The 27,350-nt window shown below is 60.2% G+C and overlaps 1 protein-coding gene across 2 annotated transcripts in view; it reads left to right on the forward strand.

The window, feature by feature from the left end:
- The window catches only part of PHACTR3 (phosphatase and actin regulator 3), a 210,133-nt gene that overhangs the window by 166,502 nt on the left and 16,281 nt on the right, over positions 1–27,350 (forward strand). For both annotated transcript variants that reach the window (XM_025470572.3, XM_025470574.2), the window contains exon 8: positions 7,474–7,627. In XM_025470572.3, coding sequence (XP_025326357.1) covers positions 7,474–7,627 — 154 coding nt within the window. The remainder of the gene's footprint in view (positions 1–7,473; positions 7,628–27,350) is intronic.

Below are 27,350 nucleotides of genomic sequence, written 5' to 3' on the forward strand. Positions count from 1 at the left end.
GACGAGCGCACGGTTGCCCCTGTTGTTTGAGGAAGGGCTCCGGCGCTGCTGCTTCTGCTTCAGGCCTGGGCAGAGCAGGGGTAGCGGCCCTTCCACCAGAAGCAGCTGTGAAACTGGACTGGGTGTGGAAGGCCGTCCTTGGGAGACGGGGGATGCGCAGGGTGACCCCACACTGGTCGTCCAGCTTTCTGCCTGGGCCTCTCCCTGTGGGGGTGCGGGGAGGGGGCCTCCGCGCGGCCAGGGGGCTGAGGAGGCCCTGGGCTGTGGAGGCAGCTGGAATCTGTAGGACAGGGAATTGGGGCAGATGAGCTGGGCGACAGGGTCCCCGTACGTGTGCATGGAGGTTCAGTGAGCTGGGGGCCGGTGCACCCAGCAGGCAGAAATCCACGAGGCTTGGCGCTGGTGCTGGTGGGAGTGAGGCCTGGACTGTGAGGCTGGGCATCGGGGTGCAGGGGGACCCAGCCCAGGCCCCGGACAGACCTGGATGAGTACAAGGGATGGTCTCCCGCAGGCTGGGAAAGCCCAAGCCCTGGGCGCAGGGGGCGCGGCCTGAAGGACCCGGTCAAGGCCACTGGACCTGCAGTTGTACGTTCGTGCTCTTCAGGGCCACGATGAAGGAACAGACGCAGCATCTTAGAGAAGCAGACCGTAGAGGGAGCTGAATGCAAGTTCTAGGGACAGAGTGTACGGTGGCTAAAACGATGCAAGGTGGCCCCCTAGGGTCGCCGCTTGTGCCAGGACAGGCTACGGGCCCTTCTCACGCGGGGGACCCCTGCCATCCTCGCCTGTCTCCTGGCACCCAGCCTCCTTGCTCCTTCTCCCGTGCATCAGCTCATAGGGCCCGAGCCCACCGGGTGCCGGGATCCCCAGGTTGTGCCGGGTTAGCGGTGTGAGGGTGCAGGTGCCTCCTCGGTGCGCAGGCTTGAGCATCTCCGTTATTACGTCCTTAGGATAAATTCCAAAGTGCTTCTTATTGAGAAGAAGCGATCTCATGGCGACTGTATCCATAATTGCAGAGCTTTGCAGCCGTATGTGGTTACGTATCTGCGGCCCTGGTTACGTTTCCGCCTCCTTCCCAGGAGGGCACCGAGACCGTGGCTCTGGAAGCCACCACAAGGCAGGGAAGCCGGCGGAGGGGGGTCGGGAGCACCTGTCAGAGCTCTCGTCAGCCCTGCTTTGGCTCCGGCGTCTCCGTCCCCCAGGACTGGGCTGTGGGTAGAGGAGGGGGAACCGTCCCTGCCGCTTTGGTGAAAGAGCAAAAACCAACACCTAGCTGTCCCTTCCTGGGAGTCTGGCTCAGCGGGTGGCAGGTTATGTGACTGTCATGCTCTGGGATAATCTGTGGCCCTGAAGGGGCAGGAGCTGGATTGGTTCACCTGGATTGGTTGCCAGGTGTGTGCATGGGACCACGCAGGGCAGGGAGCCGGCGACGGGGTGATCCCACTCTCACTGCGGGCAGCCCGGTGGCTCAGCCGTTTAGCGCCGCCTTCAACCCAGGGTGTGATCCTGGAGACCCGGGATCAAGTCCTGCGTCGGGCTCCCTGCATGGAGCCTGCTTCTCCCTCTGCCTGTGTCTCTGCCTCTCTCTTTCTCTCTCTCTCTCTGTCTCTCATGAATAAGTAAATAAAATCTTAAAAAAAAAAAAAAAAGAAAAGAAAACTGAAGCGAGAGAAGTTGTCCAGCGTGTAGAAGTAGGTCTGGAAGGGGATCTAACACACACAGTGGTGGTTTCTTCCGGAGGTGAGATATGGGCGGGAAGGGGATCCTTTCCCTCCTAATAGGACTTTCAGCTTAAGCTGCCAGCAACAAGACTTCTGTCGCCGGGCGAGTGGACGTCCGTACTTGCACCTGTCGGAGGCTCTGACCTGCGCAGCCCCTCGTCCGTGAGCCTCACCATTATGAGTGTGGCCCCTTCCCACTCTAAGGGGCAGGCTTCCTGCAGGCCCGGGGTGCTCCATGGATGGGATCCTGCAGTTTTCCCTTAAGCTTCTGACCTGGGGAATCTCGGGGCCCGGCGGCTTGAGGAGGCGGTGCGTTCCCCATGTGGGGTTTCTAGAAACGCCCGTCAGACCCAGCTGCTTGAAGGTGGTGTCCGTGTCTTCCACTTCCTTGCGCACCTCGTCTGCTTTTTCTTCTAGCTCCTTTGCTCCTCCTTGGAGCGAAGCTCCAGCTCTACCCATCTCTGCTCCCGGCCCGTCAGGTTTGCTCTGTGGTTTCGAGCCTCTGCTAGGCTCATGGATGCTGGCATCTTCTAGCCGCCTGTGAAATTACCCCGTTACGGCTCCGGGGCAATCCCTTCACCCCGGCTCGGATCTGGGCTGGAAATCCTGCCCCTCGGCTCCCCTGGGCCCGGGCCTAGCGAGCCCCACCCATCCCCTTGCCCTTCTCGTCTGCAAAGCCTTTGCCTGCACGACGAATGTCCCGTCAACAGCATCTCGCTCCGTCCTGCTTTGTTGTCCACCTGAGAGCCGCGGCCTCTGAGGAGGGCACTCGCAGTACTTGCACTTGACCGTGATCCTTACTGAGGATAAATGCAGCCTCTGGTACGATCCAGGGCTCCGGTTCTGCACCTGGGCGACCCGCTGCTCCCCAGGCCCCGCTGCAGACTCGGGTCTCCCCCGTTTCTCCTTCTCAGCTCCGGCTGTGTGCCCGGGTCCCCGGGCTCGGAGGGGGGTGCGAATGTGGGGCCCGCGTAGGGCCCGCTTTATCTGGTTGCTGGCCTGCCGGCATCGCTGTCCGTTCCAGCATCTTCACCACCGTTTCATGTGGCTTGACTTGGTTTCCTTTCCTTCTGGGTGGAGAAGCCGGTGCGTGTTCCCCGTCTCGGCCGGGAGCGGAATCCACGCCCTCACTGTCTCTTCGGAGGCGGGGGCCCATCTCCCTGCACAGGCCTTCGATGGAGTGAAGCCGGCTCTGCGACCCACGGCTGGGCTGCGGGGGCAGCTTTCAGGTCCCAGCTCGGATGCCGCCTCCTCCAGGAGGTCTTTCCCTGTCTCTAGCTCACGCCCCCTTCCTCCGTGGCTTCTCCTGCCCGGCGCCGTCTAAGTCAGCGGCACTTTCTGAGTGTGTATACGGGAAAAATTGAACAAGGGGCAGTGCTCTCCGTGGATGAGCCTAGCAGATTGGTTTTTCCCTTCGAGTGAAAATGTCTCCAGCTCCTGGGATGGCCACAGTTCAGGACAGACCCAGGCCACGGGTAGTTTGGCAGTGTCCTGTGCACGCACACATCATGCGTTTCTGGTAGTTACGGGCGCCTGTTTGCACATTTCCCGCCCTTGCCTGCCCGGGCTCCGCAGGCACATGCTGCATGGCCCTCGCTTTGGTGCCAGGTATGGAGCTGACGCAGGATCGCAGGTGCCTGGCTGAGCTGAGCAGACCCTTGACTGTCGGGGCTGAGAGCGTGGCCTCCGAGGTCAGGTCCAGGTCACGTGTTGATCCCATCACCTCAGCCCGTGTGCTTCAGCAGGAGAGCGAGCACTCAGCTGTGGACGTGCTGAGTTTGAGATGCCTGAGAGGGACCCAGGTGGTGACACCCCGAAGGAAGTGGAATCTGGAGCATGGGAGAGAGTCTGGAGCATGGGAGAGAGCGTGTGGCTGTGCAGGGGAATCCCGAGCCACTGGCAGTCAGGCCTCGTGTCTCATGGGACAGAGGAGGTCATGTGGGAAGCAGGTGTACACAGAGTGGTGTGAGGATCGAATCCGGGGCACCCCAACGTGTGGAGCTGGGGAGATGACAAGGAACCAGTAAGGGAGACTGAGGTATGGCCATCAAGGTGGGAGGAGACCAGACTGGTGTGGTGGCCTGTGGGGAGAGAGAAGGGGGCCTTTCACACAAGAGGGGAATGACGGATGGGTTGAGGTTCTCCAAGAGCATCCTTGTCTCCGCCGGGGTGGGTGCTGGCTGCTGACGGGACAGGGGCCATGGGCATGCCGGGAGTTCCACGTGCAGGTGTGTCATGAGCAGGGCGCGTGCAAGGCTACCTCTCGCTGGAGCCCGGGTTGTGCCACTCGGTGGCCGCCGGGGCCACTCGGTACCTGGGGAGAGGCAGCAGCACCACCCCACCTCCTGCCCCCCACCTGTCAGCTGCGCATTGGAGCGGCGCCACCAGCGTTTGCTGCAGTTGGCCTGGATCTGCAACATCAGGCTTTTACTTTTAATTTACTTAATTTTTTGGCCTCTACGTTGATTTTTTTGTTGGCTTTTTCCAATAAAGAACTCCATAGGATATTGAGCAGGACTGGTCTGAAGATAAATGACTGCGTTGGCCTCGGAAAGACAACATTATTTTCCACTAATGCACCCAGGGAAAGACATTCTGTGCCGGGCGAGCTCTGACCAGATCGGGCACAGCCAGCCTTGCACCCTTGTGGGGCCTTGTGGGGCCTTGTGGGGAGCCAGCCGACGGCTCAGAGGATGGCAGTTCTGGGGGGCTGGGCCCGTCTGCACCGCCCAGTGACCGCCAGGTGGCTGGTCTTCGCCATGAATGCAAACTCTTATAGTTCAAGGCTGCTGAGGGGCTGGAGGAGGAGGAGCCTGGCGCTGGAAAGAGAAAACCTTGCTTTCGGAGATGCAGCCTCTTTTCCTTGGGTAGGCACGTCCTGTGTTGCTGCCGCCATTTGGATATTTACAGAGATCTGAAAAAGTAGACCCTGACCATTTTTGCCAACTGTCCTGTTATGTTTTTTTTTTTTAAAGAATTTTTTAAATTATTTATTCGTGAAAGACAGAGAGAGGCAGAGACACAGGCAGAGGGAGAAGCAGGCTCCATGCAGGGAGCCTGATGTGGGACTCGATCCCGGGACTCGAGGATGACGCCCTGGGCAGAAGGCAGATGCTCAACTGTTGAGCCACCCAGGGGCCCCTCTCCTGTTACTTTTATGGAGGAGAGAATTTTCTACCACATTCGCTGATGTCACTCAACATTGTTCTTCATTTTTAAATAATTATTTTCATATAAGGAAATGATGTTTGTGATAAAAAATATAACACGGAAGAGCAAAACTAGTGCATAAAATGATCAAATGCTGACCTTTCTCTGCCAGTCTATATTACAGGTATTTGCAAAATCAGACACGTACCCATATACCAATGCATTTCTGTGGATGACGTACGTACTTTTGTGCAAGTTGCTATTACGAGACCTTGCAAGCGTCCCGTGAACGTCTTGTTGGCGCTCAGTACCATACACGCCGCCATTTTCAATGGGCTTGCCATGGCCAAGTGGTACGACGTGCCGTGATCTGATAAGTGTCGTCTTGGGGTTTTTGGTTGTGTTTAGTTTCTTGTCTTCATAAATGATGCTGGATGAACACCTTTCGTGTGGTTTTATGTGCTCATCCCACTCGCTGTGGGAGGCAGACTCCTGGAAGTGGGATTTCTGGGTCAGAGCACAGGGAAGCACTTGTGTCCAGGGGCACCTGGGATGGGGGGAAAACTTGCTTGCTACTGGCAGTCTGGACAGAGAGGCTTCCCGGCCGCTGTTTCTCAGCTTCACATCCTGCTCCATGTTGGAGCGTGCGACCTGGGACACGTGTTCATTCACATCGATGCTGATGGTTGCGGGGAAGTGCTGTGCAAATTTATGAAAAGCCTCATTTTAAGCTATTTGTCTTCGAAATTTCCTTTTTTGACTTGTAAGTAACAGAACCTAGTAACCTCCAGACATGCTGAAGAAGACCTAAAGTCATTCCACAAGCTTCTGCTGTGGCCCTACTGTGTGCACGCCCCCGCGAGTTTCTGCTGTGGCCCTACTGTGCACACTGTGCCTGTAGAGGCTGGGAAAACCGTTTGGTCCTGGCGCAGAGACCCCGTGTGGTGCGAATTCTCATTTACGTCTGGAAATCTCTGATGAAGGGATCTTTTTCTCAGTTAAGAACAAACAGGATTAAAGTTTGTAATAAGAAACCCAAGACATTTGCAATGGGCTTAACAGACTTTCGTTATCAAAAGCTAAAAAGATTAAATCACGTTCAGGGCCGTTTCATGGTTGAGCACATTTGGTTCTCTGAAAATGGCAATCCCTGCTCGCCACGTATTAAACCCTTGACATTCATGAAGGATTTGTCCCAAGACCTTTGAGACTCCCTTAATTCACGAATGCCACCAGAGCTTTCGTTTTACCCCAGAACACACAGTAAAGACTAACGGAAAAACGCCTGTGACTCCTTCAGGCTCTTTATGATGCCATAAATATGGGGCTCTAGTCATTTATAAAGCTATTAAAACAAATTCAGGCTGGAGCCCTTGCTGCAGTGGTTTGTGGAGTCATTATTTTTCGCTGTCTCTATAAAACACATAGCAAACGAGCTCATATTAGAAATTCAAACCTCAGCCGAGCCCAAATTTCTGTGTCTTACTTTATCCCTAACTTCTGTTAAGCTGTCACGGTATTAGACTCATTTGCTTTGTGTTCTTCGACACTGCGCGTTGGCTTTCTCTGGGAGCCCTTCCTCTCGAGAGATAGCGCTTGCCTCCACCTACGGGAGCGTCCCCGCTGGATGACGGCCTGAGCCCCAGGATTGAAATCCCTGTTCCTGGTAGGGCTGCAAGGCCACACACCCGGCGTCGTGCTTCCCGGCTTCAGAAAGCTCACCGAAGCCACGCACCTCCTCCTGGTGCCCTGATGGATGATCCCTCTCTGCCCACACACACCGCCGAACCCCACTTCTCTCCGTTTAGACGTTCTGTTCTCTGAGATCTTGCTCAGCTGGTCCTAGACGCGTGTGGAAGTACACACCAGCCTGGGCCCGAAGGCCCCGGGTCGGCCCCTGCCCCCTGTTCCTTCACTCAGTATTCATTGGGAACCTGCTGCATCTGCACTGACCTGGGGCCCGGGGAGGGCGGACAGCCCTGGAGCGTGGTCTCGTGGAGGAGGAATAAAGTAACCGACGGGGAAGGGATCAGATACGGGGGAGTTAATGGTGTGGCCCGATGGGGATGGGGATGGAGCTCGATTGGGCCTCTTCAGGAAGGTTCAAGCGGGCTGTGGGGACAGGACCCCAGATGGTCCAGCAGAGCAGGGTGGCAGGCGGAGGGCAGGCCTCCTGCAGAGGCCCTGAGGTGGGATGTCCTAGGCTCTGAAAGAAGACCCGCGTGGCCGGGGGTGGTCAGCAGGGAGCGTGGACCGTGTGGGGAAGGGGCGGCAGGCGGCTGCCGTGCAGAAAGCAACTAAGTCTCCGTCCACGCTCAGAAAAAAGACTGGGTGCCATTAATAAGCACCCCGGGACAACCGTCCCCAGAGGCCTGGGATATTCGATGGCTTGTCTGCCCGCAGAACGCGTGGCCCGTGGGTGGTAACCTCCCTTTCTCCCCGTGTCCCCCGCGTCCCCCGCTGGAAGGCACCCCAGGCTGACACTGTGCCCCTGTGGCTCTGGTGCGGACTCCTCCCTCCAGCAGGTGGGTGACTAGATCAACAAGCCGGCACTTGACTAATACTTGTTTTCTTGTTGTCCCCTCTCTTCGGTGGCTCCCAGGAACGCTGCCAAGGAAATGCAAGAAGGAGCTCCTGGCAGTGAAGCTGAGGAATCGGCCCAGCAAGCAGGAATTGGAAGACAGGAATATTTTCCCCAGGAGGACTGATGAAGAGAGACAGGAAATCCGGCAGCAGATTGAGATGAAACTCTCCAAGTGAGTAGTGGCGCGTCGCCACGAGGCGGGGCTGCGTCTCCCACCCCCCCCCCCTTCCGCCGCCGCCGGGGCAGCCCGAGCCCCTCTGAGGCCCTGCCATCCCCGGGCGCCCGGACAGGGCCCTGACGGTGGCTCCTCACCTGGCCACATGTGCGCCAGGTGAGCCACAACATGCTCTGTTGTGGGGCCGGGTGTCCGTGTACCGTCAGGGGCTGAGCAGCAGGCTTGGTCTCTACACATGACGTCCTCCTGTGATGATCAAAACTGTCCCCCCGTCCCCCGGTGGAGAAGCTCTGGTCTCCAGAGGCCAGGCACCCGCCGGAGTGACGGGGGGTGCAGGTGGGGAAGCCTCTGACGCAGTGGGGAGGACGCGCCTGGTCGGTGTCTAGAGAGAGGCCACTGCCCCCTCTCCTGGTCACTTTCCAGCAAGGGTTGCACTTAGCACGGCCAGATCTAAGTTTTTCAACAAAAGCTGGAAATCTATTTTGGGGCACAGTATGTGCCCCAGGCTGAGCCCACCTGCTGCCTGGCTGTGCCCCAGAGCCGTGAGCAAGGGTCCCCCCGGGGGTCAGCAGGGCTGGCTGGTGGCAGATGCTCCGCGTCATGGGCCAGGGCAGCGTGGGGCTGTGGGTGTCTGGCTGAGGTCTGCGGGGATCCAGTTCTGCGCCGAGGCAGGATGCTTTGTAACGCAGCCTGGGGAAGGTGGTTTCAAGCACTGGATGACTCTCTAGGTTGCTTTCCAGGAACTGGGGTCCCTGGGGCCCAGAACCCAGAGCATGCTGGGCCTCCCAGCTCTCACCCGCGTCCCCTGCCACGGAGCCAGCCCAGAGCTGAGTGTGAACCAGGGGGCTTTTGTGGGGAGTCAGGCTACTCCAGCAGGGGCCTCTGCTTCCTCCCGGTGTCCCGGGAGTGCTGCGGGATCGTGGCCCCAGGATTGGGGTGCGGATGTTGGAGAGGACCTGTCAGCGGGGTTCAGTGCCGTAGCTCCGCTGCCACATGTTGCCATCTCCCTGACCTTCCTCCAGCACCTGTGGGGTCTCGATGGGCTGCGCTTGAAGGGACAGTGTCCTGGATCCCCTCCAGCCCTCATTCCCTCCTTAAACCCAGAAGCTGGTCCCGCAGAGCAGGAAGAGACAGCATCCCGACGGTGAGCTGGACCAGCTGCCCTGGGCCCCATGCCCGATTGCCTTTGACCCGCTTCTCACTGCCCCCCGCACCCAGGTCCCCTGCAGCAGCCCTGGGAAAATGCAGGTTCCGATGAGGAAGGTGCGGCGGCGCCTGAGGGCCTGGGTTTTAGACAAGCTCCCAGGGGACACCAGTGCTGCTGGTCTGTAGGCCACATGTGGGGTGGCGAGGGTCTCCCAACCTCGGCGCTCCTTTATTTTTTTTTTTAAGATTTTATTTATTCATGAGAGACACAGACAGACAGAGAGACAGGCAGAGAGACAAGCAGAGGGAGAAGCAGGCTCCCTGTGGGGAGCCCGATGTGGGACTCGATCCCGGGACCCCGGGATCACACCCTGAGCCGAAGGCAGGTGCTCAGCCGCCGAGCCACCCGGGCGGCCCACCTCAGTGGCACTCCTGACGTCTGCGGCCAGATGACTCTGTGGCGGGGCCGTCCTGCGCGTGAGGACACTCAGCAGCGGCACTGGCTTCCACCCAGGAGAGGCTCACGACCCGCCCTCCCCACCCAGCTGTGACAAGCAACACTGTCCCCAGGCACTGCTGCGAGTCCCTTTGGGGGTGGGGGACAGAATCAGTTCTGGTCACGACGCCCTGATCGGAAGGTCGCCCTGGACTTCTCCAGGGGGTCTTTCCTGTGCTGGAGGCCCAGGGCTCTGTGTTCAGTGGTCCAGCCCTTGCGTCTGCTCCGAGCCGGGGCGCGTGGGCCCAGGCGTACCCACCTTCCACTGGGATCCTCTACTGACTGTTTTCGGGGTGGAGGGTGATGTGTGTGTGTGGCTGAAGCCCAGACCCTGGGTGCTGTGATTCTCTGCACCATGGTTTCCTCGCCTGTAAAACGGGGATGATGCCAGCTGCCAGGCCCGTGGCAGAGGAGGGGCGGGTGCAGCATGGCACATGTTGCCGCAGGCCACTCGGTTCCCAGCCCGTGTCCTAACGACCCGGACTCACGCAGACCTGCGTTCTGCTCTGCAGTGATGGGCGCGCTGGGGTGCCTCACCGCCAGGTCTTGGTTTTCTCATCCGTTAAGTGGGGTGCTGAGCATCCGAGGCCATTGTCTGACTCAGGGAGATCCCATGAGGGAGGCGTGTTGCAGAGCCTTAGCCATGCGGCAGGTGCTCGAGGTTGGGCTGCTGACCCCTGGGAGCCAGGACCCCTTCCTGCATTGGCTCCGAGCTGTGCGGCCGAGGGTGCCAGTGGCACAGACCGTTGTCAGGGTGCCTGGTGGTGACCTGGGGCTCGGGAACCCCATGGGGAAGCTGCTTAAAATGCAGATCGATGTGAGCCCCACCCCAACCTGACACCAGAACATTTTGCCTGATAACGATGCGTTGAGGGAACCTCCCACCAGGGGCCATGTTAGCCCGATTGGAAGGGGCCTGTGACACCCATCAAGTGTTTACCACTCGGTCGCTCATTCAGCAGAGACCGTTCTCTCCTTGAGGGGCAGGCACCGCGGAGGTGCCGGGTACAGCTCTGGGCGGCGGCGATCCCTCTGGCAGTGCGCATTCCTCGAGCTGTGAGGCCGGCACCCACCCGGGTGCTCCGTACGAGGAAGATGCTCCAGGAGCACCCGCGGGAGGCCGGGGGGAGGACTCAGATGCATGAATCCCTAAGGGACGGCGCTATCATGGAAGGAGAGGGGGCTGGGGCGCAGGCCACATGCCCCAGGGCAGGGGAGCGGGGTCAGCCCCGTGCTGCGGGCCGGGCCTCCGGGAGGCCCTCTGAGGGGACGGCTGCGGAGACGGCAGGCATCGGGCATGAGCAAGTGCCCTGCGGTCGGCTCGGGTGGGGAAGCGCGACGAGAGTGGACTGTGCCGCGGGACACATCAGAGCCTTTACTGCCGCGGCACGCGGTGCAGCGGTACGCGAGTGGGTGGGGCACCTCGGCCTTTCCTCCCTGGGCGTCCAAGGCCCTTTGTGGGAAACGAGCTGTGTGGGGGGCCTCTAGGGTGAGGGGGAGCCTGAGGGCGCCGGGATGGTCACGTTCACGGCCGCGTGGCCACACCCGGCATCGGCTCTGGTGTCTGCGGTGCTGGAGGAGCTCTGCGGGGGTCCACCCAGACCTGTGCATGGAACTTAACCACACTGGGAGGCGGGGCGGGGGGTTGCACCCCACTAGGGACTGGGGAGGTAGCGGGGATGATCTCCACAGCCTGGGGTGATGTTGGGGGGACTTGGTGCCTGCATCCTGGTGGGACGTGGGTGGCTGATGCTTTGGTGCGGCCCTGACAGCCTGCGTGGGTGGGTGAGGCCCCCCGTGGTGGATTGCAGGCTGCAGGGACGCGGCCTCCCGCTGGGCGGGTGGGGCCCCGGGGTGCAGTCCCAGCACCCGGTGAGCACGGGCAGGGCCCCCCCCCGCCTCTCGCCGGCCATCCGGTCCAGCGTGTCCCATGAAGGACGGGACGGGACCATGTGTGCTCAAGCCGCAGCACCGTTGTGGGGGCTGTGACGAGCACCTCCAGGGGTGCAGGCCCCCAAGCGCCTGGCAGCCTGCGTTCCCCCGTCAGCGTCGCTGCTGAAGCACCAGCCCCACGTTCTGCTTACGAATCGTTTCTGTCATCAAGGGGAAGAGGTTTCCTGTCTACTCACCGGGCTGATCTGAGACTCAGATGAGAAGCCACGGGGACGGGCGTGCCGTGCCCAGAGCCTCCTGCCCGCCTGCTGGAGCCCCAGTGGAGGGGCCTGTCTCGATCCTCTCCCTGCGGCCTCCACGCCTCTGCAAACTGCTCCTTTCTCTTACCGGTGCTCGAGCCTATTCCTGCAGTCACACACCGGGGAGCTCCTTGCTGAATAACTGTGATGTTACAGGCACTGTGCAGGCTGCTAGGTGCACACTCTGCCCTACGGGGCTTCCAGCATCTGCATGTGCTTCAGGCATGGCTGGATCCAGGTGCTCGCATGGCATTTGCAGGAACTGACCTCTTTCTGCTTTCTGGACTCTGTTGTGCTCTGGGTGGCCTCGTTCTCTGGCTCTTTCACGGAGATCCTAATCCTCCAAGCTCCGGGCTTAGATCTCTACAGGAGCCCATACCTGAATGAGCCGCCTTGACCAAGGGTTAGAAGGGGCTGATGAGACAAATTTGGATCACGTGCTCATCCCTGGGCCCATCACCATGGCCAAGAGAACACGCTAGTTAATCAAGCCTGGCCTGCATGGCTGCTGGTGTCCTTGACGCTCCGTGCAGTCGCAGGTTTGGTGTTGTCTTATTTTAGCGAGTTGGAACATTTTCTCAGTATTTTTCAGCCATTTGGTTTCTTCTTTTCACGTACTTAACCTGCTGCCTTCTTTGTCTTAATGACTGTAGGAGTTGACTTTGGGAATGGTGGCTTCCAGTCCTTATTTCTCAATTTGGGGGCATGTATTTTTCATTTTGTTCGTGCTTTCCTGTGTGCAGGCCGGTTGCTGGATGAGCAGTCCTACGTCAGGCATGGACATGTTTCTCTGTGAAGGGCCAGAGAGTGAGTATCTTCAGCTTTGTGGACTAACCGTGTCTGTTATCCCCACACAACTCGACTGTCCTAGCACGGAGGCAGCCGGTAGCCCCTGGGGCAGGAGTGGGCCTGGCCGCGTACCAATAAAACTTTATTTGCAAATACAGGCCGCGGCCCACGGGACACAGTTTACCGACCGCTGATATACTGTATGGTTCGTGCTGTTTGCATCAGGTTCAAGAACTCCTTCCCTAGCCAGAGGTGAAAAATATATTAACCATGTTATTTTTGAGCTGCCTCCCAGCTATGCCGACTGCTGATGGTTTTCTATTAGATAAACCAAGTTCTCTTTCAAAACAGAGGATTAAGTGAATTGATTTAAAGAGAAAAGCCGTGGGGCGCCTGGATGGCTCAGTGACTTAAGTGTCTGCCTTTGGCTCAGGTCATGATCCTGGGGGGATCCAGCCCCCCATCGGGCTCCCTGCTCAGGGGGGAGCCTGCTTCTCCTTCTCCCTCTGGCCCTCCCCCTGCTCGTGCTCTCGCTCGTTCTCTTTCTCTCTCTCTCTCTCTCTCTCTCTCTGGAAGGGCCCTTAACTGAGAGGTACCCGGGACACAGGCCCTGGACTTGATCTCCCCCATTACTCACTGGATCTGTAATTAATTTTAAACCAAGGACTAGAACATTGTAGCTCCTTGGACATTCGTTGCCAGGTCAGAACAGGGAAAAGCAGCCCCGGAACCGGACCCGCAGGGATCGGCAGTTGAAAAGTCGTGTCCCGGAGTGTCGGCCGCTTGTTCCCCTGCAGAAACGGTTTAATTGGATCCCTTTGTCTTTGTTTGCCTCCTTCCAGGGTCTTCTGCTCTCACTTGCTGAATAATTCAGCCCCGGTTGCCGCGGCAACGTGCCATCCACGCGTTGCCTCGAGTGCATGGAGTGTTTCTGTTTTGTTTTATTTTCTTTAATTTCCAGACCTTTAAGGCCTTTAACTCGCGGGCACTCCCAGGGCTGTCGGGGGTGAGGTGGTCGCTGTCCCCGGCTCTGTGCGCTGGGTCCGGGGACCCCATGAAGTCAGAGGCCTCCCTCCGTCCGGGAGCGCAGCGCACCCCTGAGACGTGTGCGGGCATCGGCAGGCGGCGTATGAGGGACCCACGGCCCCCACGCAGCACACACTGGGCACAGCCTAGAAACTATGCCCAAGCGCACGGACTGTCTGGCCTGCACCCTGTTGTGCGCACCACGTAAGGGGCGTGGTGAGGAAGGATGCCCGAGAGCTTTCATGTCTCCCCCCCCCCCCCCCCCCCCCCGCAGTACGTGTTGCTCGATTCCCCTCATTTAATTGAATCCTTGCAGGAACCGGGTGAAGTAGATAGTATTGACTCCATTTTACAGATGAGCAAACTAGGCCGTTAGGAGAGGTTCAGTGACTTGCCCAGGGTCACACACGTCCCACTGTTCCGAGTGTGTCCCCTGAACACCACACCTGGGCCCGGGGGGAGCCTTCTGGGAGAGCTCAGCCCCACTGATCTTAGGGCTTTGCATTTTCTTATTTGGTCTGGCTGCTTCCATCACGGGGCATTCGGGCCTCCAGCCAGCACACCGGGCCCCTGGGCACAGGGTACTTCCTGCCCATTTCCGGGCGGGGGGAGGGCAGAGACGATGCAGCGTGTCCCCTGCCTTGGAGCAGTGGGGCCCGGTGATGTCCAGGAAGGGCCCAGCAGCCACACGCAGGCTCTGGGGAAACGTGGCAGGTGGGCCCGACCCCCGCCTCACTGTCACAGCGGTGGGAGTTGGGGCGAGCATTGCCATCTCCGGGTCTCCCCGCTGGTTGAAAGATGGACACAGGGCAGCACCTTCCTCCCGGGGCCCCTGGGGAAGGTTCTAGGTTATTAGCCCCTGTAAGAACATAAGAGCATGTTCCTGGCAGGAGGCACCCAGGGGGATGGAGCTGCTGCTGGTAGGAGCTTGGCCGGGGGCACCCCTGGGTTAGCTGTCACCTATGCAGGAGGAGGATTGAGGGCCCCCTCCCCCCACACACTCACCTGGAGGCCTGAGAAGCTTGCAGGTCACATAGTAGCACCAGCATCGTTGTTGATGCTCATGCGATTATTGTTCTTATTTGTAACTGTTGTATAATCTGCCTGGAGACAGGAGCCTCAGTGATGCAGGAACTTTCTATTAATCGTCCCGTGGTGGAGGGCGGGGGGCTTCCATTCTGGGGCCACGTCGTGAGAACTGATTACGGCTCGGTAATGTCCTTTGGGAGCTGGTACTTAGCATGTTAACATGGGAGTTAAATGGTCCTCGAGCGTGTCCCTTTGTACATTTTGTTCTGTGCATCCAGAACAGTCTGCCACCACTCAGCCTCCATGGAAACACAAGTTCCCAGAAAAAAAAAAAAAAATGTGTTTTGTGCAGCTGCCCCCACCCGCCGCTGGAAATCTGCAGAATTTTAAGGAAGAGGCTGGATGCTCTCAAGGATGGGGATGGAGATTGGCACCGGCTTTCTGGCGGGGTTGCCTGGACCAACGACCTGAGTCGTGGCTTTAGTACGTTCTGTCCACCGAAGCCTCAGGGGTGGTGAGGGCCCCTTGTGGGGTCTCCGTTATGTGGACACAGAATTTCAAATATATAGAAATCTTTTTGTGGGCTAACCAGAAAAAAAGAAAGGACTTAATTGCTGGAGAGGAAGCCTCCCCTCTGGGCAGGGGGTGAAGCTCCATCGCAGGGGTCAGGGGTTCGTAGCAGCAGCCGGGCGGTGATAAATATCCATTCCCCCCCACCCTGCAGGGTGGGAACCCAGCTCATCCCGAGCGACTCGAATCCAGTCCCACGGGCATCCTGCAAGATGGGGCCAGGGAAGTGTGCTTATTGATAATGGTCGTTGCTAACATTTATTCAGTCTTCTCCGTACCGTCTCCCTGCGGAGTCCCTCACGCACATTCTCCCCGCGAAGGCTCACAAGGCCTCTCTGGGTTAGCTGTCATCCAAGGTCCTATATTCCAGATGAGGAAAACCGGCTTAGAACAGTGCCGTCGCTCGCCTGTGGGTGGGTCACCGGCTGTCCACCCGGTCACGCAGGTGCCAACCGCTGGCTGTGTGTTGGGATCGCCAGGGAGCTTGGTGAAAACACTGATCCCGGACCCCACTCTGGAGCTCCTGAGAAGGGGTCTGGGTTCTCACAGGGCCCTTCTTCCCCAAGTGTCCTGTTGCCCTACAACACCCCATATGATGGCTTCCTGGGGAGACTGTGCCCTGAGGCTTCAGGATCACAGTAAGCTGTGCTTTTCCACCACAGCCACTATTAGTCTCTTAAGGAGAAATGTACACTTTAGGGGCGGCTGTGGGGCTCAGTGGGTTGAGTGTCCGATTCTTGGTCTCAGCTCATGTCTTGATCTCGGGGTTGTGAGTTCGAGCCCCACATTGGGCTTCATTTTGGGTGTGGAGCCTACTCAGAAAAAGGAGAGAGAGAGAGAGAGAGAGAATGTCCACGTTGTAATTAATCATGTTTCCCTTTTTGCTTTGGCCACCAGGGTGCTCAGAGCCAAGGGTGCAGCTACCTTGGATAACACTGTTGCATCATTCAGGGTGTGTGGGTCTGTTTGGTTTCCTCCTGTATCCCCTTTGCCTGGAGTCCCTCCATTCTTCATTTTAATTCTATGGGATATATTTTTTTATACAGGATTTCAAAAGCATCTCTGCATTTTACTATAAAAAGTGTGTGTGTCTATATATATATGTATTTTTTTTTTTTTTATGGAGGCCCTCTTCGCGTAAATGAGATCTTGCCACATAGCGCTCTCTCGGAAGGGTTTCCGTACTGCGACACAGAACTCGAGTGTTCGTTTTTAGTAGTATCTCGTATGGGAGGAACAGATGGATCTTCCAGCTTTGTTCTTCCCACAATCAACAGACTTGGACTTTCCCTCCAGAGCTTTACTTTTAAAGTAAAACTACAGGGCTCCTTTTCACACGTCAGTGTTTTCCTTTTTATGGATTATTTTCATGAGCCGCATTTCCAGAAACAGGAGGACGAAGAAGAACAATGAGAAGAACAGGAGGACGAAAGGCACTTTGGATTAGAGACTCTCGTCGTTCCCCGGGAGCGAGGGTCGCTCATCAAGGACCACGGCCGGAGCCCAGCGGTCAGCGGGCAGGAGCCTGGAGCGCGTGGCCCAGGAGGACGGAGCAAAGCCTGTCACGAGCACGCGGGACGCTCTCAAGTTCATTAGCAGTGGCAGATGCAGAAATTCATGCCGGAGGAACTTTCATCCCCAATTAAAAGTTGACAATAAGACTTTGAAATGATACTACCTTAAAATATTACTTCTTGATATTTGTATTGACGTAAGTTATCGTAAGGAACCACGAATCCACCCCGGCCTGGTGAGGGCGCCGTCCACACGCCCCCTCGCCCCTGCCGGCAGCTGCGTGACCCAGAAATGACGGAGCCGCACCCGCGAAGAGCCGGGGGGTAATTTGCACATGTGAAGTGAAGGTTCCACTCCTGGGAGTTGAGGTTTAAAGACGGGGGAGGAGAATGGTGTGATGGTTGAGTCCGGGCCCCGGGGAGGCACCCGGGTTCTGCTGTCACATCGTCAGCAGGTGCGTCTGCCTTGCTGGGGGGGGGGGCGGGGGTGAGGTGGCTGCAAGCGGACGGGTACATGTGTCCGCTTTCCAGATCTTTGCAGCCTCTTTGCCCTCAGGATGATACAGAGAGATGGGCATTCCTGTTGGTTCCAGATGGCACCCGGGCTGCCTCCACGGGTGACCCTGGCCCGACACGTCCTATACACCAACGAGGTCGGCACTGTTCTCCCCCCATTGGAGCAAATGTGAATGTCGTGGTGCAGGGCACCCCCTGCTGCGTCGGGGGTGTCTGGATCCAGCCCTGGCCCGGAGCAGGGTCCCCAGAGTCAGGCTGACCTGGGCCAGACCATGCTGTGCAGCCCCAGGCAGGTCATGAGCCTCCCCGCCCGGCCGGGGGCCCTCTTGGGGCTGGCCCCTCCACGTGTGTGCAGGTGACACGCACCCAGGACGCCCACAGTGCACGTGGCCTGAGAGCCCGGCTGCTGTCTTCCCATCTCCCCTTTGCCTGACACCTGTTGTGATTCACCGCCTCGGGGCACAAGGCGTCACTGTAGGAGCTGCCCCTTGTCTGTGGGCACGAGACACAGGACAGAGGGTGACGTCCGAGGTCAGAGACCCTTCATCTTCCCCGTGTGCCGCAGGTGAGGAGGTCGATTTCAGGTCCTGGGACAGATGTGCTGAGCTGCAGAGGTGGCGTCCCCCAGGCGCCGTCATTCAGGCTGCGAGGCTGGCGGCGGTGAGCCGGGGCTTGCTAAACCCTTCTTCCCCTGCGGCCTTGGACTTGAACCCGCGTGGCCAACGATTCTCAATCCCACGAGGTGTCCGTTGGTAGGTTCCAGGGAAGCGGAAGGGAGAGCACCAGCCTCTGACGCCAGATTTCACGGCAGCTGCAGCATCTTGGCCCCTGACCGATTGCTTTTCAAGCCTGACCAAAGCCCCGGGCAGGGACGGTGGTGCACACTATGCAGACAGGGGACCCGGGGAGGCGAAGCTGTTGGTGAGCAGAGGACGCAGTTTCCGGAGCCCCCGCCCCCAACCCCTGGGCTCCCCACCCAAGGCCAGGCCGTCCTGCTCTCATCTCGCACAGCTGTAGGAAGCTGATGACCCCTCGCAGCTAAAGCCCGGCTTCCAGTGCCATAGCATCCCCTCCGCCGGGCCGAGTCGGCCTGCAGCGGCCCGGGGACTTTGCTCTGGGTCCCGTGGGCTCAGGACGTTGTGCATGTGTCGCTGCATCTGTGCCGAGAGCATCACCCTCCCATCGCCCCAGACGGGGCGCCCACCTGCAGAATGTTGCTCTTCTAGTAACTTACTGCTGTCCTCACGAAGGGTGGGAACTCTGCCTCCCGCCCCACACTTATCCGCGGCTGCTGTGCTAGAAGGTGAGGCTTTAAATTACTTCCAGGGAGAGCACAGGAAAACAGGACTGGTTTTCTGGGCAGCACCACATGCCCGTTGCCACATATGGGGTGTGCACCCCTGAGGACAGGAGGCTCTGGTTCCTGCAAGCGACGATGGCAAGACCCACTCAGAGGTGTGCGTGAATTGGCGCGTGTGCCAAGAGGTGCATGAGGAAAGATGTGCAGACCGGACACGGAGGTGGGATGCTGGATGGGGCGGGGGGCTCGGCAGAGGGGAGGCAGGGATGGGACGGCCATTGGAGGGTGGGTGGCCCGGAGCATCTGCTGATGGGTCAGTAGGTGTCTGTCACCTGCAGGCGGGAGCACAAGGAGGTCCTGGGCCAAGAGCACCTGCAAAATAAAAGCACAAGTCCTGAACCGGCATGGCCGTGGGGAACTCAGGGTGGCCACAGGGGACCCAGTGTGGCCATGGGGGACTTGGGGTGGCCACGGGGGACCCGGCATGGCTGTGGGGGGATGTGGTGGGCGCAGGGCCGGAGGGCCCAGCAGGGGCAGTGGTAGGCCCTTCCCTGCTCCCCATCCACAGGTAATTTATCCCTGGCCCAGCAGTGTCCTCCCTGGAGGGACCTGCCATGACCACCCCGACCCCTGACTCCCGACTCTCCCATCACATCATCCTACTGTTTTCCTCATCGCCCTGGGGCCTGAAATTACCTCTTTCTTTGCCTCCTCAGGGCCTGTGTCCCCTGTCCCCCCCCCCCCCACAGGACACTAGGAACCTGCCTGTCTTGTCACTGATGTGTCCCTGATACATTCAGTAGGTGCTCAATAAGTTGGTGCTAAGTGATGGGCATAGATGTCTGGCCTCTGTAAGAGGCGGCGAGCACCCCTGGGGGTCATAGTCCCCGGGGTGAGGGGCACCTGAGGAAGACTGCTCTCCCTCCACACGGTCGGGGGGGGGGTGGGCGAGTGCAGGGGGCAGGATGGGTCGGGTCGATGCGCGTCCTGCAAGTGCCACTGGCCGAGGGGACCGACGCTGTCTGCAGGCGAGTGGACTTGAGAGCAGGGGAGGAGCAGGACTGGGGTGGGCGGAGGGCCTGAGGAGCTCGCCCGCCCGCCAGGGTGGCTCTGGACGCTGTGCCTGGGGGAGGGGGTGCAGGGAGGAGGCAGGGACACACGTGAGGGAGGTCCTGTGTCCAGGTTTGGACGGCGTTGGTGGGCCCCCTGGCGCCTCAACAGTGGTCAACCCGAGAGGACAGGTGAGGCTGCAGAGGAGTGTGGGGACCGCGCGGGGAGCCTCCGGGGGCAGATTTGCGCTGCTGGGCCGTGGTCGGGAGCGGCACCAGCTCGGGATCGAGGCCCTGAGGGACAGCGCGGCGTCCGTAGGGTCATGTTTCCTGCTGCTGCCCGTTCGCTTCCCACCACGTACCTTCCCTCTGATTTCACGCTCCGTTCACAGACAGAGAGAGCAGTCAGCGGTTTTCCACTGGGGTCCAGGGACCACACATGCCTCTCGGTCTCCTGGAAATGGGGCGGCATTAAATGCAACCAGAGGAAAACACAGCAGCCTCGGAAGCCACTTCTCCAGCTGTTGGCTCCTGCGGAGTAACTGGAGATTTGAGGTTGGGCGCGCTCGGAGTCCGCTGTTTCCGTCTGCAGGAAGCGGGCTGGCGGGGCGGCCACGGTCTTCCTCAGCGCCGAGGAGCCGGGCCCGCGCTGACCTGGGACTGAGAGTCAGGCGAGGTCTGGGTTGAAGACCGCCCGGGCAGCAGAATGCTCTCCCGGCACCAGCCTGACCCCTGGCAAGGATCCTCAGAGGTGAGCTCGGCCCCCGCTGCTCGAGAGCACATCCACCGGTTTGGTCTCAGAAGCTGCCAGTGGGTCAGTTTTTTTTTTTTTTTTTTTTTAAGATTTTATGTATTCGTGAGAGAGAGAGAGAGAAGCAGAGACACAGGCAGAGGGAGAAGCAGGCTCCATGCAGGAGCCCGACACGGGACTCGATCCCGGGTCCCCAGGATCACGCCCTGGGCTGGCAGATGCTCAACCCCTGAGCCACGCAGGCGTCCCAGTGGGTCAGTCTTCAAAGGGGTTTTTAGACAGTGGAGGGAGGAAGGCAGCCGAGCTCACTGCCCAACAGCACTCGTGAGCGAGAACAACGGAAACCACCAGCCGTGCATCTTCAGTGAAGAGCGGCAGCGCTGCGGCGGGAGCGTACCCGTGGAGCTGCGGCGGGCTTTCCTTTTCCCTTTCATCCCGCGTTTGCAAAATGCTGGATCCGCCCGTGATCTCTCACCCTTGAGGCCACGGACTCAAGAATCTGAAAGCTCTGTGCATCCTGCACATAGACGTTTCTGGAGTGTTACCTGAGCAGCCACCGCCCGAGCCGCACGGTCCACCTGGGCTCAGCACCTCGTGACGTCATGGCAGCTAAGCCCGAGGGGATACTTGTCGCCTCCATCTGGCCTGTGGGGGAACCAAGGCTCAGAGTCGTTGGTAGCCAGAGTAGCTGAGTGAGGGCGCGAGCTTGCGCCTGCCCGGCTCCCCCCACCCGCCCCGATCCGAGTCCTCAGCGCCCACGGCCCTCGCCCCAGCACAGCACCTGGCACGCGCCGTGGCCACCCCTGCTCCAGGACCACCGATTCGCTCGAGTGAGTCCCCACTGAGGCAGAGAAGGGAAGGGGACCCTACGCTTCGCGGCTTGAACCGCGGGGCCTGCCTTTGCACCTGGGACAAGTCAGGCTCTCAGCCGGCGACCGTGGAACGGATGGTACCTGGAGGGCTTCGAGGAGGGGTTTGGAGGGTCACAGAGGTACACGGATGGGTGGGTGGCCAGAGGGCGGATGCATGGGTGGGTGGTTGTGTCGTTAGGTGGGCGGGTAGGTGGGCAGGCTGACCGGGCGGATGGGTAGTTGGGATGGGTGGACGTCGAGGTGGCCCCGGCACAGGGGGTGGGACGTAAGTTAGTAAGAGCTCGATTCCACCAAGTAAATGTGCATCGAATGAGTGAACGACGTCCTTCGCGTACTGGGGTCTTCAGATATTTTTAAGCACTGATTCCGTTCGCCAGTTTGATGTGTCACCAGCCCATTCAGAGGCGTATCTGTGAGTAATGGGGCCTGCGGGCCCGGGAGCAGGCATTCCTCATTCTGGACCTTGGTTCTGTCCTGGTCCCAGACTCTCTGCACCTGCTGCCGCACGGCTGCTCCGAGGCCTCCTGAGCCGACCGGGCCTCGCCCAGCTGCAGGTCCCTAGGCCCTGGGGTGGGAGCCCCGCAGGCTCCCCGTCCCCATCACTGGCTGGCCGGTGGGCCACAGGGCTGCCCCACAAGCTTCCCGAGCATTTTCAGGAGGAAGAGTGGAGAAGTTTTGCTGCAGTGACGGAGACTCCCTCTACCCTGTGATTCCCCGGAGGGGGAGTCAGACGGTGTCTCCGCAGCTCACCTCGCAGAGTGGAAGTCCCAGCCCACGTGCTCCGTAGGGATGTGGGCCGGGCAGGATCTGTGGCAGGTGGGGGGGTGGGGCTGTGTCCTTGCTGAAGAGGGCACCTGCCACCCAGCAAGGGTGGGTGTTGCCTCCAGAATACCAGACCGCGTGGTGGGATCCTTCAAGAGAACCTGGAGATGTTTATCCTTATGTGAAACTCCCTTTTACTTAAATGTTGGGAGCCTATTCACATTTTTTTAGACATCTGTGGAACCCATAAAACACGTCTGTGGGCCGTACTTGGCCTGGGGCCACCCGTGTGCACCGTGGTCTGAAATCCCTTGTGTGTTTGTGCTGAGAGCTGGGGATTTTCGGCTGCGGGGCTGCTGTAGAGAAGTAATGCCCCGGCTCCAATGTGGCGCCAGCTGCAGAAGCGTCGTGGCCCAGAGCGTAGTCTCCAGCGCCCTGTGCAATGCCCGGGAACCTTCCTCTTCTCCTGGCAGAGGCGCAGCTGTGCACCGAGAGCCTGGGTAGGACCCTCGGCTCACCACCGCCCTGGCACAGCCCCCCCTTTCCTCCGCTGTGAAATGGGGGTGCTCCTGGAGGAGTCCATCCCACGGGGCTGCAGAATGGACGCCCTACGACAGGACGCGGGAGGTGCTGAGAGCCGCCTGGCAGGGAGGGCGCATCCAGGGAAAAATAAGGAGCGAGGAGGAGTCCCACAGGTGTAGGGAGTCTGTCTTTCTGTCCTCGCAGTTTGCTGAGCTACAGTTTCTGTACAGTCAGTTCACCCTTTCAAAGGACGCGGCTCAGTGCTTTCTGTGCGTCCGTAGCGTTGCGTGTGCACCTGCCACCAGTTCTAGAACATTTCCGTTCCTGCCAGAGGCAGTCCCTCCCCGTTACCGATCCCTGGGCCAATCTGGGGGCGTCATCATCATGGGGTGATGACATGTACAGGCCCCTCCCAAGTGTCACCAAGCATTAACGTCCCCGTCTTCTTCACCTGCGTCTTCGTCAGACCTTGAGCATCTTTCTCCGGGTCTTCGTCCCTGGGCCGGGCTCTGTGTTCATCAGCCCCCTACCTGTCCTCATTCCATCACTGCCTTCATCATGGTCACCTTCGGCAGCGTCACCCGGGCACCCGGTCTCACGGGCAGAATGTGCTTAGGGAACACTGGCCTCGGCCCCTTGATGTCCGCGGGCTCCATCCACCTGCCAGGGGACTGGAGGCCCTCCCCCCTCCGCGGCCAGGTCACTGCACCCCGCCTGCTGAGATGAGGTGGCCGCACAGTGGTGGGGTCCTGCTCAGGATGCTCAGGATGCCGCCGTGGCCCGTGTCCCGGGTGGGGTGGTGCTCCCCTCCGCTGGGACGCGTGGGGCAGCTGTATGTGTCCAGCTTTAGGTCCTGAGATCCTCGGAACAACGACTGCTTAGTGGTTTCTTTGCATTTCTTCCTTCTTCAGGGAAGGCTTCGCGGCCCTCCCGGGCATCTCGGGCGAGCTCCTGGGACTTCGCTTCTCTCTCTGTTTAGAAAGCTCAGGGTGCCGAGGGGTCAGGTCTCCTCTGTCCTGCCAGACGCTCTGGGCTATCAGCTTGGCAGCACCTGCCTGCTCCGCCGCGGGGGTGAGGCGCCGGTCGCCAGGGGTACACGGCCTCCAGAGTCGGGGGGACGCCCCCGTTTACGAGGACACGCTCAAGGGTGGGTGGCAAGAATGCAGAAGGGAGGCTGGAGGCGGGGCTGTGTGCTGTGGGACGTTGTCGGGAGGGTAGGACGCGACCTGTGGCCCGGAGGGAGGGCGCTCGGCGGCCCTGCGGGGCCTGGGGGGCAGGCAAGGCCAGCGGGGGCCGGTCGAAGCCGCGTCTGTAAAGTGTGCATCTTGCACGTTCTGCTTTTAGCCGGAGGTAGCTAAGCAACAGGAGACGGCACTTCCAAATCCGGCGAAGTTTGACAAATCTAGTCCTCAGAGAACATAAATATAAGTCTTGGTCTTTGGGTGGAGCTCCTGGTTGGCAGGGAGCGCCGTGTGTGTGGGGCGCGGGCTCCCCTGTTCGCATCCCCGCGTGGTGAGCCTGTGACCTTGAGTCGGGCCCAGGGTCCCCTGTGCTTGGTTTTCGCTGCTTGAAGTCCGTCAAGGAAAGTGAGGCATGTTTTATAAGAAAATGCAAAATGACATCACCTCCCTGGGGTATCTCTAAAACCCGAATCCCAAACCAGGGGAGCAGGTGGTCTGGGACTTGCAGACAGAGCCCGGGCGCCCCACACAACCTGCACAGGCATTTGCCCAGACCGAATGCACCCGGCCCTGCTGTCCCTGGAATCGGGGCTTAGCCTAAGCGAGTGAGGCTGTGCTTGTAACTGTGCCCCCGTAGCCTGCGACGTTTATCACAGTCGTGTTAATGTGCCCCGGACTGAGAAAGCTCAGTCCCAAGGTGTAGGGACTACATGAGCAGGATCTTACAGTGAGGGAACGGTGGCTCGGGCAGGGCAGGTAGACGTTCGCAGTCGCGCGAGGGGGTGCCGTGGGGCCGAGAACCCACCTGGGCCGGCTGGCTCTGAGCACCGGGCCGGGAGCCGCTCTGCTTCGTGGAACGGCTGCAGACGGCGAGGCCTGTCCTGGAGGTTCCCCAGGCCCCGAGAGCCCCCGTCCCTTCGGTCTTCCTGCTTAGTTAGGCTCCCTCCGTGGTCTAAGACGGCCACAGGGGCTCCGGACGTCACATTTAAGCCCCGAAGGTCCATCACATTTAGGTCCCAGCCCAGTCGGCTGTTGGCAGATGCTCCTCCGCATGAGAAGCCCCGGTCAGCTGGAGAAGAGGCTGCCCTGAGCGGAATCGGAATCGCTTCCTGGGTGCTGCCTGGGGAGGGAGCCTGGAGGGCGGGCAGGGAACCAGCCGTCCGCCACTGCGGGGCTCGGGTTAATTTTGCCGCGTGGGTAGAATGAAGTGGAGGCAAAGGAGCGAGGCAAGGGAAGCGTTTGTCTTCGGCAGCAGCGGCCTCTGAAGCCATCCGGACGCACCTCCGGGGAGCCCCATGGGCTCGGCAGAGTGCCCCACGCACGGCCCCGCGCTGGGAGGGGGCAGGGAGCCGGGGTGACGTGGGCAGGCACTGTTGTCCCCTCCTGGGCAGGGCCGTTGCCCCTCCCACGCCCTTTCAGGTCAAGGACAGACACTTGCTGAGCGATGTCTGTGTGCCACCGTCAGCCACGGAGCCTCCAGGACAAGGGGACGGGGCGGGAGGGGGTCAGCTGAGCCAGCGTGTGACAGGTGCGGGGACTCGGGAAGCGCTGCCATCGGGGCCCGGGCCCCCCACCCCTGCCCCTGCCTCCTCTCTGGGCTGGGAGGGCCAGCTGCCCCCTCGTGCGTCCATGGAGTTCCGTGTCCCGGTGAAACCGTGAGCGTATAGGGTCGCCGGTTGCTTTGGTAAAATCCAGGGTGGTTTCAAGGGGTCTCTCACTTCTGGCTGCCTTGGGGTTGTGCCGTCCAGTTCTGGCCCGTGTCCCGCAGCACCGCGAGCCCCTGCCCTGCGCCCTGAGCGAGACGGGACAGAGCGAGACGCTGGTGATTCGTGCAAAAATCATAAACACGATCCGTTCTTGCTCCCAATGCTTTATTTTAGCCCAAGTCGTCCGGGGTGAGCATCGGGACCGTTCCATTGAGGGCTTCCAGGACACCGACGTGGGACGCGCCTCGTCCCGTTTCTAGTGCCGGTTTCTCCGGAGAGGAGTGAGCATTTGGAGGCACTTGGAAGGATCCAAGCGCGGAATCCTTCTAGAGTTTTCTATTCCCTCCCGTCACTTCCGCTCCCTCTCCCGCGCTAGCCGACGGCACTATTGTTAGCGCCTTGGCTTTCCTGACTCCAAGCACGCCACCCTGTGCTCACAGAAATGTTTTCCTTTTACGTCCATATTAAGTCACTTAATCAACGGGCATGAAATTTGATTAAATTACCTGATAGTAAACAGAAGTACACCTGGCGTGCGCGGGGTTGGGAACCCGATGGGGGCAGAGCTCACTGTTGAGACCAGATGCAAGGGGTCCGTGGCCGCGGGCCAAGCACGGCCTTGGGGTCCAGCCTGGACACAGACTCGGTGGGAGACAAAGAAGGATTTATTGCAAAGTGTGGGCGTGGGTGAGGGCGACTCCAGGGCTGGCGAGGCAGGTCTGGAGTCCGTGACGGGGGCTGTCGGGAAGGGCTGGAGCCCTCGGGCACAGGCCGCGGTCCTCGGGCGGACTTCATCACTGGAGAGCCTGAGCCCAGCTCGAAAAGCCTTTCACCTGCTTGGACCAGGCCCACCCAGAGCATCCAGGACAGCCAGGATGCTGGCGTGTGCAAAATACCTCCACTGTGGCACCCAGGGGAGGGGTGTTCTTTGTCCAGACCCTAAATGGGTGTAAAGCCTCTGCCGTGCGTTTGGCTGTAACATGTCTGCGCCTGTAGGAGCATTTCAGAAACCATCTACCTGGACCTGGAACCGTCGGGTCAAAGGATGCGGATGTTTATAATCTTGGTAGACGGCGCGGACGGTCCTGCTGACGGGGATGGGGGACTCTTGGTCTACACCCTGGCCAACGCTGAATTTCCCGCCTTTCGCCCTGCGGCGCTGTGCACGTGGCCCGGTGACCTGTGGTCGTGGCTGTTGCTTGAGTGGGATCTGGGAGGGTGGGGGCTGTGGGCTTCACATGCTCACCGCGGCAGCAGCCCGGGGCCCAGGGAGGCTTGGCATGTCCCAGGACCCCCGGTGGGGCGGCCGGCCCTGCGCGAGGTGCTGGGGTTGTGGCAGCGGCCGTAGGGAGTCAGGGGGACGGAAGAGGCCGGGTGGACGAGTGTCGGGCCCTAACAGGCCAGCTTCGTGCGCTGTGCGGGGTGCGCGTGCCCCCTGCCTCCATCTCCCCAGGGGTGGGCAGTGCGGGGGCGCGTCCTGTACAGGCTGATCTGAGGCCGCCCGCTGCTGTGTCGGACCCAGGCCTCGGGCTCCGTCTCCTGACACAATCCTGGTATCTTGCCTTCCTCCTCACCTCTCCTCCCGCCGCACCCTCCCGCTGTGGACGGGCCTCGTTCTGGATGTTTCCGCACAGCCCGGGACCGTCCCAGCATGGGGTCGCTGCAAGGACGCAGGGGGCTGCGGTTTGGGGGAACACCTGTTCCCCAGCGTGGCAGGCTCACCCCCTCCGAGCCTGCAGCCTGTCCCTGCCCTTTCTGTGGCCTGGTCTTTGGGGCACCCCCTCGAGAGGCCCCTCGCCCCCCGACCCCCCTCTCAGGCTGGCCCCAAGCCCCGGTGGGTCTGCTGCCCGACAGCTCCCCGTGGGTGCTCCCCGAAGCCAGCGCACCGCAGGGGCCCACGTGGGGCGTGAGGAATCCCCGTGGAATGACTGCAGAGACGCCGCCCCGCCGGGGATGCCGTCCCAGGGAGGGGTGCCAGCCCGCCTTGGTGCCTCCAGGCTGGCGGGGCGGCGGGATCGGCATTCGGGGGGGGGCGCTCCCAGAATAGCCCGGCGGCCCGTGGGTGTGGAGTTGTCTGCTCGGCAGCTGCGGCTTCTCCAGAAAGGCCCATTGCCTCCTCGGAGGGAATCCCTTCTCGCTTCTCGTGGGACACCGAGGGGATGCCGAGGGGACACCGAGGTGACGTCGAGGTGATGGTGGTCATGGGCTTGAACCTCAGCCCTGGGTGAAGTGGGGGTTTGGGGCTCACGTCCGAAGTGGGCTGTGCTGGCAGCTGGGGCATCCTGCCCGCGACCCACGC

The sequence above is a fragment of the Canis lupus genome, chromosome 24 (genome assembly GCF_003254725.2).
Source record: "Canis lupus dingo isolate Sandy chromosome 24, ASM325472v2, whole genome shotgun sequence".
NCBI classification, from domain to species: domain Eukaryota; kingdom Metazoa; phylum Chordata; class Mammalia; order Carnivora; family Canidae; genus Canis; species Canis lupus.